Below are 16,515 nucleotides of genomic sequence, written 5' to 3'. Positions count from 1 at the left end.
GATACACTATTTTTTATCAAATCTTTATTATTCAAAATCATTAATTGTCATATATACTTTAGCCACATTAGGCAATTCCGTAAATTTTATTTAAGAAAATAATAAAGTACATTAATGATGAATTTATTGTTAGTTTAATAAAAAAACTTATTATATAATTAGATGAACCAACATATTTCTCTAATGGTTCTAAGAATCATTTTAATGATGACATGTGTCTACAAAAAGAAGTTGTAATGCTTCTCAAATAATATATAGGGGATACAAACACAACATCGCACCTCTGTTGTTTATCTCTCTTAAATTACGATATAGCTGATTTTATGAGACTTTAGTCGGTTCCTAACATTGTCACTCGAACCGAACCGAAAACCAGAATAACCAAACTGAAATCTAACCAAACCGAACTTAAATAACAAATTGTTTTCACAACCAAAAACGAAACAAAAAAAATTGAACCGGTATCAAACTGAAAACCAAACGCTGAGACGTATATATGATTAAAAATGCATATTGTATATTATCTATATAATGTCTACGGAAACTTAAATTAAATTTTATTACTTTTCATACACTTTCACTCTAGGCGCGGGTATCTACCTAGTTACTTGTATTCGACAACCTTCTCCAAATAAAATAAAAGTGCTAACCTCTTCTCATTCCATCAATCACAATCATGATATTTATCATTGATTATCGGTGTTCGATACTAAATCAACCAAAAACACTATTTTATAAAAGAATTAATAAGTAGATATTCTATCACAACCACCAATTTGTACATCATAATAATAAGAAAATTTGCTTACAATCAAAGACAATTGTTTCATGTGATAGACTTCTCCATCAATAGATTATTTCTTACATTTTTTTGCTAAGTTAGAAATTGTATTAATAAATATTCATGTAAATAAAAAATTTAAAAACATCAGGTGTCTTGTTCGCCCTAATTTCAAACTCTTTCAGGCACTATTACCGAGGAGCCGCCAGCCTCCATTTTCCTCGACGCCGGTGAGACCTCTGGCCGCCGGCATCGGGCCCTCTGCTCCGTCCAGTGCTCGTCACCCTCTTCTGCTTGTTCCTCATCGTGTTCTACTCTGCTCCGTCTTTGGAGTTTTCAATTTAGTGTTTTGACCACCAGACTCGTCTTTTGGGGGTCTTCTCACTTCGCCATCATGCCTGTCAGCTTCAACCATCTTCGAATCTCTAGATCTATGTCTCGTCGACATGGTCTTCCATCAGCTCTGCCGTCTCTTCCGCATCAAGTTGTTAGTGATACTCTTTCACCATGTGTAGCTGGGACTCCACCGTGCTGCAGGGTTTCAGTTCCGATAGCACACTTCTTGCTAAAGACGAGCTCCTCTTGGACCAGTCTCACCAGATCCAGCTCGACAAACACATGTTTTAACGGTCCTCTTCTCTGGGATTCCGAGGAGACCCGACGTACCGCTCTTCCACTGCGTCTTGCTGAAGAACTCGTTTACTCCGGAGGTCCCACCTCACCACGCTCTGAAATGCACCGTCTTCCCTTTGGCGGCGGCAGATCCATCTCCGGCGTGTGTCTGCTCTCACTTCTGTCATACCCACTCAAACGTTTATCTAGGGTTGGGCCGAGAGTGTCCTTTAGTTGGGCATGGACTACAAAGTCTACAATATTTGCTAGCCCACAAACCAGCCATCCAAACCTGAAACCTACGGTATTTTTTTTAAATGTATTGGTGTTGGCTTTTTTGATAAGGATTTCTGGTGGATTCATCGGGGCCTTTAACTTGCGTATAATGGCATATCATCTTTTTAAGAAGATATTATATGTGGACTCATTGAGACGGGATTTATTTCGTTCTTTTTTTTTTCTCTGGAGGAGAGTACTTTTCTACCATACATTCTTCTTGTGAAAGAAGATGTCTCCTCGGCGTTGCTGAGCATTAGTTTCAACTTTACCACCGGTTTGTTATCTTGCGTAGCGGTCTGTACGGGGCCAGAAGATGCAACCACCGAGATTTTGTGTTGTCTCGTAGGTGAGGGTTGTCCCTCAACGTCACATTATGTGACTAAGTCTCAGTTGTCCGACTCTGTCGGGTATGCTCCATCGACGCATTCAAGCTTTGTCTTGAATTCGCTGTCATCTTGCTTTGAAGATCTATCTTTCTTAATTTGGTATGTTATTGTATCTTATGATATTTATCAAAGAGGATGGATAATTTTCTTTAGTATTTGTATTCAAGAAAGTAAAAAAAAAAAAAAAAAAAAAAAAAAAGTAAATAAAAAATTTAATAACAAAAGTTTGAAGGTAAAATAGGCCTAAAATAATCAAGAATTAAAATCAAACGATTACTTATCTAGTGATAACGCAATGGGTGTCGTATAAATAATCTTAGCTTATAATAATACAAATGTTAAAAGAACATATGATACTCAAAATTTAATTTTATAAACTAAAAAAGTAAATTTATTTCTCAGTTCTCAATATTCATAAGAAGCTTAATTATCATACCTACACTAGGACATTTCTGGAAAAACAACATAGACTATCCATTCCCCGTTAACTTGAGATATAAATCATAAAACAATGGTGGCTTTGGCTCAACCCGATAATATGCTTCTCTTAGTCAGTGGTTTCAGCTTTTCTTGAAGCTCCTTGACTCCTAATTTAACGAACTCATCCACCACTGTCTTCATAAAGCAAGCTACTTCGGCCATAAACTTGTCTGAGCCCCTCTTGCTAGTTTCCGAAACATCTTGGACACCACCTTTAACCATAGATCCAAGAGGAGCTCCGTTTTTATAAGCATTGCACGCTTTCACAATGTCGTGAGCTCGCATGAAGTAATGGCTGCGAACAAACTCTTCAAAGTGCTGGCACATAATTCATCAACAACCAATAGTTTTAAAAAATCCCTAGTTTTAACCCCAAACTTTGGAAAACGAAGAAAGAAACAGCTGAATGTTTGACTACATATTACCTTGGGTGGTTTTCTCATGCTGTAAACCATTGTCTTTAAAGACAATATGAATATATTCTCACTGTAAGCTTCAGAAACAAGCTCGCCTGATTCAGTCCCCTTGCTCTGCTCGTAGCCAGGTTCGTTAAAGTATGGTTTTTGATTCAAGATGAGTGCTTGGATTGAGACAAGAAGCTGTAACATTGTGGACTCCTCTGGAATCCAACTCTCCCTTGTGTTACCAGTCCAGGTACCGAGAAGACTTAAGCATACTTTACCACAATTGTATAGATTCGGGTTTATTCTAAGCCCACCGGCATGGTAATGAACTTTCTGTCAGCAACCAATTGAAACTTACAGTCGCAAAGGGCTTAAGGCAAAAAAAAAAAAAAAAACAGAAGAAATATCAAGAAAGTTGGTAAGGACATACTGGTGGCGCTGAAGGATAGGTGTCTGAGAACTGAATATCGAAAAAGAAAAGACCGTCACTGTAAGGAGTTCCCTCGGCTCCAATAATTACAGCTCTTAAAAAATCCATTCTTGACTCACAGGCTCGGACAAATATCGTCTCTGTTTGTGATTAAGAACAAATAGGTATTAAGAATGTTGCTTGCATTGATCTGAATTAGTAATATACACCAACCTGGCAAATCATTCTCAAGAATCTTCCAATCTGATTGAACCTTTTTCACCCAACCCTTTGCGTGCTGATAGAGAAAAAAGAGAGGCAACTAAACGTTTAAATATCAAAGAAGGATTAAAGAAACAGCCTCGGAGATGTTAGATACAAACATCACCTGCTTTGAAGCTTTTCCCTGGGAAGCAAAGTGATGATCCGAGAAATCATCAACAGTGTCAAATCTTTTAAAGTCTCGCAGAAAATTAGCCTGAGCTGAAGAAATAACCTCAGCCGCTATAAGGCGAGAAGAGGTAGCACAATTATCAACTTTAAAAGGTCCTGAATGAAGAGATGGCACCATCGCTATATTATGAGACCTAGGTTGAGTAGACATCACCACTTCTACATCAGTCGGGATATTATGAGAATTTAGGATGGCTTGAAACATTGCGTAGTCATCAAGCTCCATCGGCACGGCTTCACTAGCTAGATGACTAAATGGTTTATGATCAAAAGAAGATGTATCTTGTATAGCTTTTCCTTTGTTCTTCTTATCAGCAACATTGTTGCGGAATTCATATTCTTCCACATCAATCACTTCAGAAATTACAGCCTGACAAGATAAAAGCACCAAAAGTTATACTGTTAATATATATATATATATATATGTACGGTCAACTGCGATTGACATCAAATTACAATAGAGAACCAAGTGAAATTCTCCAAACGTTGACACAAAATCTAATCGATTTCAAACTACGATACACAATCAATACGAAAACAGGAACGAATAAAAGAAAACGCATCACTCCAGAATTTCTTAACTTTTCTTAAAAGAAGTAAAGAAATAAGAAGACGTAAATGTGTTTGTCTCCATGTAGGGGTGTCAAGGGCTGTCTACGTACAACGGCAAAGAAAAATAGATGTATCTTGAATCTTGAATCTACATAGCTAGTAAACGTTAGCAAACAAAACAAAATTCAAGATTAACCAAAGCCCAACATTACCCATAAATTTAAACATAACCCTAAAACACCAAAAGGCCATATAGATGATCATCACGCATAATGAAAGCCTAAAAACATCTCTAACGATAACTCTATTTTAGAATATTTTTTTTAATCATACTTCATTTCCAGGTTTCAAAAAAAAAATGAAACTACTTTAAAAAGTGGAGAAAGAGAACTACGATATTGGAGGTAAATATCGAACAATTAAGTAAATCAGTAAAATTAAGCACAATTAAACAGGACAAAAGGACAAAAAGATCGAACCTGTCTGGGTTTTCGAGTTCTCGAACCCGAAGCTATTGGAGGAGGGGAGATCTCCACCACGTCGGGATCCATTGCCGAAATTCGCCAAGGTTGATTCATTCTGTTTCACAACTGAAAAGAGATGACAAATTATCTTTCGATTTATAGCAAAAGATGTCAAGGAAATAATATTAGGTCTCTCCACATTCCCACTGTCTCCTGAAGAGTCCAGATTTCTCTATTTCTTTCAACACTTGTAAACAACGAGTCAACTTCCTTCTTTAAATCTTGGCAAGTTTCGTTCAATAACTACAAGATCTAAAAATCTGCGTAAGACAATTACATATAGTTAATTCATACTTTTACCTTTTCAAAAAAAAAAAAAAAATCATACTTTTACACAAAAACTAGGTTTATACTAGGGCTAAGCCCGGGATTTTCTAAAATATTTATTTTTAATTATATTTCCTATTTATTTCAGTATTATATACATATATATTAATATTATCAAAACATAAATCATTAGACTATTTTCCAAAAATTTAGGCTTTCATTCTTTTTGCTTTTGTCTAACGGATTTGAATTTTTATCACTCAGAATAAATTTGTATTTTTTTTATTATTAAAAATTATGTATCACGTGAAGAAAAATATATAAAATAATTAAAGAGGAGTTTAATTTGAATATTTTTATCTTACTTATTTAAGTTTATGTAAAATAAATTTACATGTACATACATTTGGAATTTAATTTTGACCCTTGGAACCATTAAATGTATAACTTTCAAGGGTATTAGAAAATTTATCTTTCAAATTTTTTTGTTCCTCTTCGTTCTTCATCTATGTTGATGTATTTGCAAATATATAATTAACTAATTAATTAATTTTAAATAATGTTCATAATCGTATTTGCACAATATAACAGTACTGTTATTTTTCAAAATTGGATGGTGATCAAAATAATTATTAACAAAATATAACAAATTTGTATTGTGGTTAAAAATATGCATTATAGTTGTCTTTGGATGTCACATGCTAATACATGATATATAACTGAATTTTTTTCTCACATAATCTACGAAATAGGCTTGCATGATCATTATATCATCAATCTATTACAAATGCTTCTTGTTTTTATGTATACTAGCTTTCGACCCGCGTGCCCACACATATGTTTTCTTTCACTTTAATATAATATTGAAAATTTGTTCTATATTATTGAATGTATATAATTTAAACACTTACCGATTTTTGTAATTTATTTAATCTGTATTGTTTAAACAACTCAATTTTATAACAGAAATATATTGTAATTTTATATATTTTCTACTATAGTTTATGGTTCTAGTCAATTTAAAGAAATATTTGCACTGATAGATTTTTTATCTAAAAAGTTAGATAAAAACTTGATCTTGACCATCCTGTCAAATAAAAATTTAGATAATATATTTATTAAATAGCATATTTGTAAACATTTTTTTTCACAACAATGTGACATAGTGAAATTAATTTAATATTTACAGCATTGCATTTTAGTTCTTACTAATTTATAATTAGGTATTAGCCTATTTGTAAACATTTAATAAAACTGGGATTATGAAATCAAAATAAAAATCCATTGCGGCTTATTTATAAAATATGTTATATTTATAGTACCAAATTCACATTAATTTATCATCAAAATCAAATGAAAAAATATAATATAGAAGTCAAATTAATGGGCCATGTCTGGAGATAATATAAAAACTAAGCCCGGATTTGTTAAATAGATCTGTCCAAGAAAAAATTGAAGTAAACAAACATACCTTTTTCTTTTGGAGTTTGATGTTGAGCGGTCGGTGAGTCAAAGTTAAGTTTTTCATCTTCTCTTCATCTCTGATGCGGCTCAAATCAGTAGCTGAACCAGAGGCCAACCAGTTGCACCAATCAGCTAACCAAAAAACCAACCAAGATATGTGTTCAGTCAAAACAGAGTATCTCACCAAACATGAGAAATTTTTCCATGCAACCAATTTTCATGAATTCTAAACTCAACAAGGAATCACACCCAATTGGAATCATCTTCAAAGCTATACAAGGAATATATGAATTTTACAAGCTTGAGGTTCTCCAGTCCGTCCATATGCGAGTATCCGAGTTTAGAAGTTGTTTCAAGCTCAACGAAGAAGCGTTTCGACCCAAAACAACTCCTCGACTTCAATATGTATCTCTTAGCTTTCCAACAAGCCAAGAATGAGGAGGAAAGTCCACGGAATTATGGAGTTATGGCCCATTTCCTTAAACCGGTCAAACCAGTTTCGCAATTGCCTAATTTGGAGTCTCACCGGTTCAATCTTAGTCAAACAAACAGTGGCGAACAGGAGAGGTTTATAATCATCTTGGAATTATATCCAACGATCCAGGAGGAGTATATAAGAATTCTTACCATGCACCAGAGCCCACATGATAAGGAGGATCTTATTGTTTGGGAACTTTCCAAAACTGGATGCATTCACACTTTGGGGAATAAGTCACCAACGACCAAGCCATCAAAGCTGCAACGTTTTGGAGGTATTACTTGATTTTCTAGAAGTCCTAATATGCACCAGCACTCACCGGAACCCACGGGATCTACCAAGACTTCACTTGCCATTTTTGGAGTAATTCTTGGAATTATTTGCCATCAATTCCCAATGGCTCTTTCCAAGCCAAGTCTACAATGATTTCGACCAAGTCTTCAGCATTCAAGATGTTCCTAATAAACTTACCTAAACCCTCAAAACGTCCAGATACAAAACTAGAATCAAACCCCTTGAAGAAAGCCTTTGGATCCAAGATATCTTCTAACAACTAGTTTTATCGGTTTTCCTTCTTTGTTTGCTTCTTTCTTTGTTTTAGTTTTCTATATAAGTTAAGGCGCGAGTCTATATAAGCTCTGTCTAGTCTTCCTTGTAAGACACCTTTTCAATCTTGAAGAAATAATAATCAGTTTGTTTGGTTTTATCAAAGAGAGTCTTTGAATAGAAATATGTCTTTATGATACTTGAGTGATTCTTGTGTTCTATTGATTCGTCTAGCATTGGTTGTTTGTGTGATCAACAGCCAGTGTTATTCCATATTGAGAGAGTCAATCAAGCCCATGGATTGAGAGAGTCAATCATCTTCTATCCATCACCAATTCCATCTTCGATCATCAATCATCTATCCATCAATCCACCCCATTCTATCTTATCTAATTATTTCACTTTCTGTTCTTATTTTATCATTCATAAAGTCTTTTTTCTTCCTTTGTTTCGGGTTATCTTGGACGTGAAGGAACAGTAGTTCATCCATCAACCACCTCCATCTAAACTGATTTCTCAACCATCACCATTTCATCAACCATCTCACCATCCTAGCTTCCGGGGCTGTATCAATCTCCACAAACATAACGAATCAAACTCATTTGATTTACGGACATGATGAATTCTAATCCACTTAACCTTCATATTCATCTGAGAAGAAAATAATAAGGTTAGAGTCTTCATACTTTTTCCTTTAGCTTTTGAGATTTCATTTCTAAGATATATTGATTTAGTGTTTGTTTCATATATGCTACTCGTTGTAGATCAGCAACTAATAGTTAGATCGAAACATGCAATCTAAGAAAAAAAAAGAGGATGGTGAATTTGAGAGGATGAATTGAATATAATGTTAAAGATCGGATCAAAACAAACATCTTGCATGTCTCAAATCGGTAACGAATCAGTAAAAGACTCCCCTTTTGATTTCTTATGCTGACTAATTTTAACTCTGTTTAGTTTGATTGAAACTATTTCCAAGAAAGGGTCTGAATTTCAGACCACTATATACATGGCGCTAATGGTTTGTATATTTGCGTTTCAGAAAGTGATCTAACACAAAGAAGAATGTAAGAAGAAACCAACAACAAAGCAAACCTCAAGAGTAGAATGGAAGGCTCGGATTTGTTGCTCTCGCATCTATGGATGATGTCTGAACTTGTTCGGATCTGAAACATAAAGAGGTTAGTATACAATCCTAAACTATTAGATACTAGTAAAAGCAATGTGTATTTGAATGTAACAAACGTTTGGAAAGCAAAGTTACAAATTGGTCGGCTAAAACCATGATGAATGTATCTCCTCCAAAGGGCAACTTGAACTCGCCATGAGGTTTTAAAAGGCCTGACTTTTGTGAGAGGCACAAAAGTTGTATTCTTAGACATGTTTAGGTTGTGACATATAATGATTTTTTTTGAATCAATAGAGATGAGATATATATATATATAGTTGGCTTACTAACAAGTAGGTTCATTGTAGATAAGTGATAAAATCAGATTTTTCTTTTTCTGCTCTCCACCAGAATTTTTCTCCGACCTAGTACGTTGGTTTTGACTTTATTACTTTCCTCTCTCATCGTTGAGTAGAGCTTCCTTACCGGCTTCGAGTACGGTCTATTTTTGGAATATTAAAACTCCCTTATTTCTGCTCTTTCTTTTTCCAAATATTTTCGAATCCGATCCTTCAGAAAATTTCCCTTTTCCCTCCTTTGCTTTGTCAACAAACCCATTTCTTGATATGATTTCGCAGAAAAAGGTATCCGAATTCAATCGCATTAAAGGTCACCACCAATCACGTGTAATAGATCTTCTCTCAAAAAAAGACTTTTCACGGTGGTTCCTCAAGGCTATTGACGAATGTACTGCTCCGATGTCTAAAGAACTATTCTCTGCGATGAAATCCATGACGCTGGAAGATGATGAGCCGATCACACTCCCTGATGAGCCTCGCTTTAGAGTCTTTGATGAGAACTCCCTTAGCCTGCTGGGGAGACTGCTGAATCCTGACTGTCAGTCTATGTCTCGAATGATAGAGGATATGCCAAAACACTGGAGATTGGTTGGTAGAGTTCGTGGTATTGCTCTCTCTAGAGAGAAGTTTCAGTTCATCTTCAAGCGCGAGGAAGATCTACAAACGGTCTTGAGTGATCGACCATGGTCTTTCATCTTCTGGACCATGCTCCTCGAACGATGGACAGAATCTCCTCCGAATGACTTTCTCACGAAGTTTGAAGTTTGGATACGCATCAGGAACATACCATCCAATTACTACACCATTGATACCATGTTTGAGATGGCCAAGGCTATTGGAGAGGTCAAGGTGGTAGCTTATGATCCTAAGGTGTCTCAGAAGGCTGATTTTATCCGTGCTCAAGTGATTTTTGACATATCTAAACCTGCTAGAGAAGAGAAGATCTTTAACCTCTCAGCTGGCAAAAGTGTTGCAATCTCTTATGAGTATGAAAAAATCAGGAAAAAGTGTTTCCATTGCTTTAGACTCACGCATGAGAAAGTGCAATGCCCTTGGCTGAAAAACAAGCACCATAACCATCGCACTCCGGTGAAGGGGTCATCTTCTCAGACTCCACCAATGGATCTCACAAAAGGAAAAAGCAAAGAAGGCGAGACTTTCATACCAAGGCTCTTGGAAGGTCCCCCAGGCTTTCCATCTCTATTCCCGGAGCTGTCTAAAGAGGATCAGCAAAGTGCCATGTTGTACATCTCTCATGCTGACCCTACAGAGCGCCTGGCGAGAATTGAAAGAGTTAAACAAAGTATTAAAGATACTAAGGACCAAAGAGAGCATCAACGCCCCATCATCACTACTGATATCAGCCAAGGGAAAGGGATGGTTTTTCGCTATACTGAGGATGGTGAAACTCTTAAGTCTATCTCATCGTCGGGAGGTGAACAAGCCAGCAAGCTGGGTGCGCCTCTTATTACTCAAGAAGCTGAGAGGGTTGAATCTGGTGCTTCTTCTTCACAGTCTCTGTACACTGAGAGTTCTACAGGCTTTAGTATGGGGGCATCCAGTAAGCCTTCTTCTAACTCCGGGACCCACGGTGAAAAAAAAACAGAGGAACAGGCCCCCAGCGTGGAAGAGAAGGTTGCGTACAACTACAGTCCCGTCTAAGCTGACACTAGATGACAATCCAGAGGATTCAGGAGATAGTCGTACCAAGAGAAAAGCAACTGACCCTGCTTGTGAAGGATCTAAGAAACAGAACCAAAACCAATGTACTCCGGTGGCTTCCGTATTGAAGCCGCTGCCCCCCAATGAACGTACTGAGCTGGAACTGTCAAGGGGCGGGAAACACCGAGACAGTTCAACGGATCAGGGAGATGCGCCGGGTGTATTTTCCTAATTTTTTGTTTCTCATGGAGACTAAACAAAAATCTAGTTACTTAGAAAAATTGAAAACAAGTTTGGGTTATGACAAGTTACTTACGGTTGATCCTATTGGTAGGAGTGGAGGAATGGCTGTTATGTGGAAACAGAGTTACGTGGTCGACATACTGAATAACGATAACAGGATCATTGATTTAAAGGTTACTCTTGGCTCTTTATCCTTCTTCCTTACGTGTGTCTATGGAGACCCAGTAAGAGGTAGAAGACAAGTGATATGGGACAGATTGTCAAATATTGGAATGCAACGTGACGAGGCGTGGATGCTGATTGGGGACTTTAATGAACTTAAGAGCAATGACGAAAAATTGGGTGGAGCCGTCAGGGAAGAGAGCACTTTTTGGGACTTTAGGAACATGGCAGATACATGCAAGATACGAGAGCACACAAGCCATGGGAATCTTCTCTCTTGGGCGGGGAAGAGATATAATGCATGCGTACAATGCCGTTTGGACAGAAGCTTCGGCAACGATGAGTGGTTTCGCTTGTTTCCGAGATCAAAAACAGAGTACATGGACATGAGGTCATCTGATCACAGGCCCATTAGGCTTAACTTTGCACTGGAAGTGGAAGAGAAGCATAAGGGACACTTTTTCTTTGATAAGCGCATGATGGGAAGAAGGGGTGTAGAGGAAGCCATAGCTCGCAGCTGGGACCCAGGTGACACGACATCAGCCTCTAGCATCATGGACTGTATTGCGCGATGCAGAACGGAGTTGGCCAAGTTGAAGAGATCGGAAAACATGAATTCCAAGAAAAAAATAGAGAAACTGAAAGCGGATTTAGAAAAGGAGATAGCGTCTCAATTCCCGAACTTCTAAAGAATGAGGAGGTTAAAACAAGAGCTATCAGTTTCTTTATTGGAAGAGGAAAAATTCTGGAGGCAATGGAGCAGAGTGGAATGGTTAAAGGAGGGGGACAGAAACACAGTGTTTTTCCACAATGAAGTCAGAGGAAGACGCCTAAAGAACAAGGTCTTAATGCTTCGCGATGTCTTTGGACAAGAAAACTACTCTGAAGGTTCTAAAGGCAATATCGCGGTGGAGTTCTATAGGGACCTCTTTATGAGCTCAAATCCGATGGACATGGAACCTCTGTTTGTAGGATTTCCGGTTAAGGTGACAGAAACTATGAACGAGATGCTTACTAGAGCGGTCACACCAGAAGACATCAGACGTGCAGCATTTGGAGTTAAAGGTGACAGCGCACCTGGTGAGGATGGACTAACATGTCATTTCTATCAGCGGTACTGGCATATTGTTGGTCCCAAGATTATTCAAGCAGTTCAGGGCTTCTTCCTCGCAGCTATCATGCCTGATGGATGGAACCATACTCAGTTAAGCTTGCTGCCAAAAGTCCCCAACCCATCGGAGATGACTGATATGCGCCCCATCAGTCTATGTTCTGTCCAATATAAGATCATATCTCGTATCTTGTGTGATAGGCTTAAGAAGGTTCTACCAGACATAGTCTCTGACACTCAGGGAGCCTTTGTAGCAGGTCGACTGATAACATACAACATCATAGTTGCTCATGAGATGGTCCATGGACTACGTACCAATAAGAAAGTGGGAGAGACATCTATGGCTATCAAGACTGATATGTCGAAAGCTTATGACAGAGTAGAATGGAACTTTGTGGAGATTTTATTGGAAAAAATGGGATTTGCAAGAGATTGGATCAGATGGGTTATGGCTTGTATAAGTTCAGTCTCCTATGCAGTTCTGCTCAACGGTCAGTCCCACGGTTTCATTAGACCAGAAAGAGGAATAAGGCAGGGAGACCCGTTGTCTCCTTTCCTGTTTATTCTTTGTACAGAAGCTTTAGTCAATGTACTAAACCAATCGGAAACACAAGGAAAGCTACATGGCATCAAACTATCGTCGAGTTGTCCAGCAGTTCACCACTTGTTGTTTGCTGATGATAGTCTTCTAATGTGTGATGCTACGGTCTGTGAGAGTGAAGAGATCAAAAGCTGTCTCAAACTCTATGGTGATGCCTCCGGTCAGGTTATCAACACATCTAAATCTTCTATCATCTTTGGCTCGGGGATCAGTCAACAACAGAAGACGGAGATTCATGAAGCTCTAGACATCATGAAGGAAGGTGGTGAAGGGACTTATTTGGGGCTTCCAGAATGCTTCAAGGGATCCAAGAAAGACCTTTTCAACTTCATCAAAGAGAGGCTAGAAGGTAGACTTCAAGGTTGGTATACGAAAACACTTTCTATGGGAGCCAAAGAAGTTTTAATCAAGTCTGTCGCTCTTGCTTTGCCTATATATGCAATGTCGGTCTTTCAATTGCCGAAGGAACTCGTCGCGCGGCTTACTAGTGTCATTGTTGAGTACTGGTGGAGCAGCGGTGACAAGAAGAGAAAAATCCCCTGGGTAGCATGGCAGAAACTGTGTAAACCGAAGGATCAAGGGGGTATGGCTTTTCATGACATCGGAAGGTTCAACCAAGCTTTGCTTGGTAAGCAAGCGTGGAGAATATGGAGCCGTCCAAATTCTCTAGTGGCAAGGGTCTTAAAAGGGCAGTACTTCTCTAAAAAATCTTTCCTGGAATGTGGCTCAGGCACTAGACCTTCTTTCACTTGGCGCAGTATACTACATGGGAGAGAACTACTGAAACAAGGATTATAGCTATAGGGAATGGTGTACATTCCAATGTCTGGGTGGAGAACTGGATAATTTATGGGATCCCTAGACCACCTATGTATAGAGAGGATAGAGAAGTGAACCTTGCATTGAAAGTCGCAGACCTGCTCGAGGTTAGCACGGGAAGGTGGAACAGAGAGCTAGTCTATGAGACCTTCGCCCCGAGTGATGCAGACCGCATAATGCTGCTGAAGCCATTGATGAATAGAGAGGATTCAATCATCTGGGGTTTCACTAAAAACGGCATCTACATCACACGCAGTGGTTATCACCTGACTGAAACTCTAGTAGCGCTGCAAGCCCCTGACAACTGTGTTATTCCCCCTGTTGAAAAGAAGTTATGGAGCAACATCTGGAAGATCAAAGCCCCGTCTAAGCTTAAGCACTTCTTTTGGAGATCTCTATCAGGTGCTTTAGCGGTTAAAGAGAGACTACAAACCAGAGGGATCCAAATCGATGCGACTTGTCAAAGTTGCGGAGCAGGGACCGAATCTATTTTCCATGTCCTTTTCCTATGCAACAAAGCACAACAGATGTGGGAACTCGCTAATATACCAATACCTCCAGCTGGTTTTTCTGCAAACTCTGTGTTCCTAAACATCTATCACCTAGTAGGAGTTATGAACAACAGCAGACTGGAAATGAGTATTAGACGGGCTGTTCCATGGGTTCTGTGGCAGATTTGGAAAGCCAGGAACTCTTTGGCTTTCAAAAACACATCCTTGTCTCCCAGACAAGCTGTTAGGACGGCCTTTGAGGAGGCGGAACTTTGGTTCTTAGCTAACTCTCCCCAAAGAGATTCCGAACCAACCCCGACCGTCAAGACCTGGATCAAACCGCCTATTGGTACACTCAAATGTAACGTAGGTTCCTCCTGGGTCTGTGCTCAGAGAAATTGCGGAGCTGCTTGGATCCTAAGGGATCCCCAAGGACGAACGGTGGCTCATAGCAGAAGATCTTATTCAGCAATAAACTCAGGCAAAGAAGCTCACATCACTGCTCTACTTTGGGAGGTTGAGAGCATGCATAACATGAGGCAAAATAACATCATCTTCGAGACCTCAACAGAAGATACAAGAGAGATAATGTTATCTTCATCCGTTTCCCCCAGCCTCCATTACCTTACATCTCAAATCACTGCCTTGCTTCACAAGTTTGAGGACTGGAGTCTTGATCATGCAAACTACAAACCAGAGGGATCCAAATCGATGCGACTTGTCAAAGTTGCGGAGCAGGGACCGAATCTATTTTCCATGTCCTTTTCCTATGCAACAAAGCGCAACAGATGTGGGAACTCGCTAATATACCAATACCTCCAGCTGGTTTTTCTGCAAACTCTGTGTTCCTAAACATCTATCACCTAGTAGGAGTTATGAACAACAGCAGACTGGAAATGAGTATTAGACGGGCTGTTCCATGGGTTCTGTGGCAGATTTGGAAAGCCAGGAACTCTTTGGCTTTCAAAAACACATCCTTGTCTCCCAGACAAGCAGTTAGGACGGCCTTTGAGGAGGCGGAACTTTGGTTCTTAGCTAACTCTCCCCAAAGAGATTCCGAACCAACCCCGACCGTCAAGACCTGGATCAAACCGCCTATTGGTACACTCAAATGTAACGTAGGTTCCTCCTGGGTCTGTGCTCAGAGAAATTGCGGAGCTGCTTGGATCCTAAGGGATCCCCAAGGACGAACGGTGGCTCATAGCAGAAGATCTTATTCAGCAATAAACTCAGGCAAAGAAGCTCACATCACTGCTCTACTTTGGGCGGTTGAGAGCATGCATAACATGAGGCAAAATAACATCATCTTCGAGACCTCAACAGAAGATACAAGAGAGATAATGTTATCTTCATCCGTTTCCCCCAGCCTCCATTACCTTACATCTCAAATCACTGCCTTGCTTCACAAGTTTGAGGACTGGAGTCTTGATCATGCAACTGATGAACGTAATGTAGCAGCGAACATGATTGCAGGGTCGGTTACAACGGGCCACCGGTACCAATCATACATAGCCTCGCAAGGTCCAGCCTGGCTCTACTCTTTGTTATCTCGTGAAGCTAGAGGTTAATACCACAGCTTTCCTTTGGCACCACGTTTCCAATAAGAGCATTGATTCGTCTCCTTTTGGGTTATGGTGTTCCACTATGGTGGTTACTGGTATTTTATTTCAAATTTTATCTTTTATGCTTTATCTGAGCTTTGTGCTCCGTTTTTCTTTCGGTCTCCTATGATGGAACCAAACAATGGATGTTATGTTTGATTTCAGTGTTAAAAAAAAAAAACAAGTAGGTTAGATAGAAATCGAATCGAGTTATTTTGTTAGTTGGGATTTGAACGTATTGAAAAGGGAATATACGTTTTGAATTATTTAATCACATTCCTTTAACATTAAATCATCATAATAACCAGAATATTCGTTTTTATAGATTAGATATACGTGATGTGAGTTTTGAAACATAATATGGAGATTGTGGCACTTCAATGATATCGTTTTATTTATGATGACTGCATGGAAATAAGTAACGTTTTTGGAATGTTATTTAGGAAAATACTACGTTATTAGTTTTGATTTTGTGCACCGATAATATCTAACGACTAGGTGATGACCTGCGCCCTGCGCGGGGTGAATGGATTAAAAGAGATTATAAATTTTAATCTATAGCTAATGACAAAGGTTAAAAGAAAAAGTGGCATATTATACATTAATGCAAAGAAAACCAATTTGGGATTGAAAGTTAACCGGAGTTTTCAGTAAAAAAAAAAATTTTACTGGAATATCCGGATAACGATAATCTTATTATTGTCCCTACCAAAAAAAAAAATC

General features: G+C 38.6%; 3 protein-coding genes across 3 annotated transcripts; 2 read left to right on the top strand and 1 right to left on the bottom strand.

Moving 5' to 3' along the window:
* Positions 1 to 2,481: 2,481 nt before the first annotated feature.
* LOC106304622 (putative ubiquitin-conjugating enzyme E2 38) lies at positions 2,482 to 5,131 on the bottom strand. Its single transcript, XM_013741024.1, has 6 exons — positions 4,836 to 5,131; positions 3,740 to 4,174; positions 3,586 to 3,649; positions 3,373 to 3,512; positions 2,964 to 3,275; positions 2,482 to 2,856 (listed from the first exon to the last, which is right to left on the bottom strand). Exons 1-6 carry the CDS (start codon positions 4,932 to 4,934, stop codon positions 2,584 to 2,586), a joined length of 1,323 nt encoding a protein of 440 aa, XP_013596478.1. The 5' UTR covers positions 4,935 to 5,131; the 3' UTR covers positions 2,482 to 2,583.
* A 4,370-nt stretch (positions 5,132 to 9,501) lies between these two features.
* LOC106302505 lies at positions 9,502 to 10,764 on the top strand. The gene has a single exon (XM_013739003.1). It carries the CDS (start codon positions 9,502 to 9,504, stop codon positions 10,762 to 10,764), a length of 1,263 nt encoding a protein of 420 aa, XP_013594457.1.
* Positions 10,765 to 11,861: 1,097 nt separating this feature from the next.
* LOC106302504 lies at positions 11,862 to 15,759 on the top strand. The gene is made up of 3 exons (XM_013739001.1): positions 11,862 to 13,559; positions 13,640 to 15,016; positions 15,127 to 15,759. The coding sequence occupies exons 1-3, from the start codon at positions 11,862 to 11,864 to the stop codon at positions 15,757 to 15,759; spliced, it is 3,708 nt and encodes a 1,235-aa protein (XP_013594455.1).
* Positions 15,760 to 16,515: the final 756 nt, after the last annotated feature.

The sequence above is a fragment of the Brassica oleracea genome, chromosome C7 (genome assembly GCF_000695525.1).
Source record: "Brassica oleracea var. oleracea cultivar TO1000 chromosome C7, BOL, whole genome shotgun sequence".
In the NCBI taxonomy this organism is placed as follows: Eukaryota; Viridiplantae; Streptophyta; class Magnoliopsida; order Brassicales; family Brassicaceae; genus Brassica; species Brassica oleracea.
Note: the sequence above shows the minus strand (reverse complement) of the source record. Positions and strands in the feature narration are given on the sequence as shown.

Bases quoted from the DNA above. Each gene is read 5' to 3' on its own strand.
- LOC106304622 (XM_013741024.1), bottom strand. From the start codon at position 4,934: ATGAATCAACCTTGGCGAATTTCGGCAATGGATCCCGACGTGGTGGAG. The intron at 4,175-4,835 runs GTTCGATCTTTT...TTATCTTGTCAG, and splicing joins GAACTCGAAAACCCAGACAG to GCTGTAATTTCTGAAGTGAT. The intron at 3,650-3,739 runs GTGATGTTTGTA...TTTCTCTATCAG, and splicing joins AGGGAAAAGCTTCAAAGCAG to CACGCAAAGGGTTGGGTGAA.
- LOC106302504 (XM_013739001.1), top strand. From the start codon at position 11,862: ATGAGGAGGTTAAAACAAGAGCTATCAGTTTCTTTATTGGAAGAGGAA. The intron at 13,560-13,639 runs GTCTTAAAAGGG...CACTTGGCGCAG, and splicing joins CAAATTCTCTAGTGGCAAGG to TATACTACATGGGAGAGAAC. The intron at 15,017-15,126 runs GTTTTTCTGCAA...GTTCTGTGGCAG, and splicing joins TATACCAATACCTCCAGCTG to ATTTGGAAAGCCAGGAACTC.
- LOC106302505 (XM_013739003.1), top strand. From the start codon at position 9,502: ATGTCTAAAGAACTATTCTCTGCGATGAAATCCATGACGCTGGAAGAT.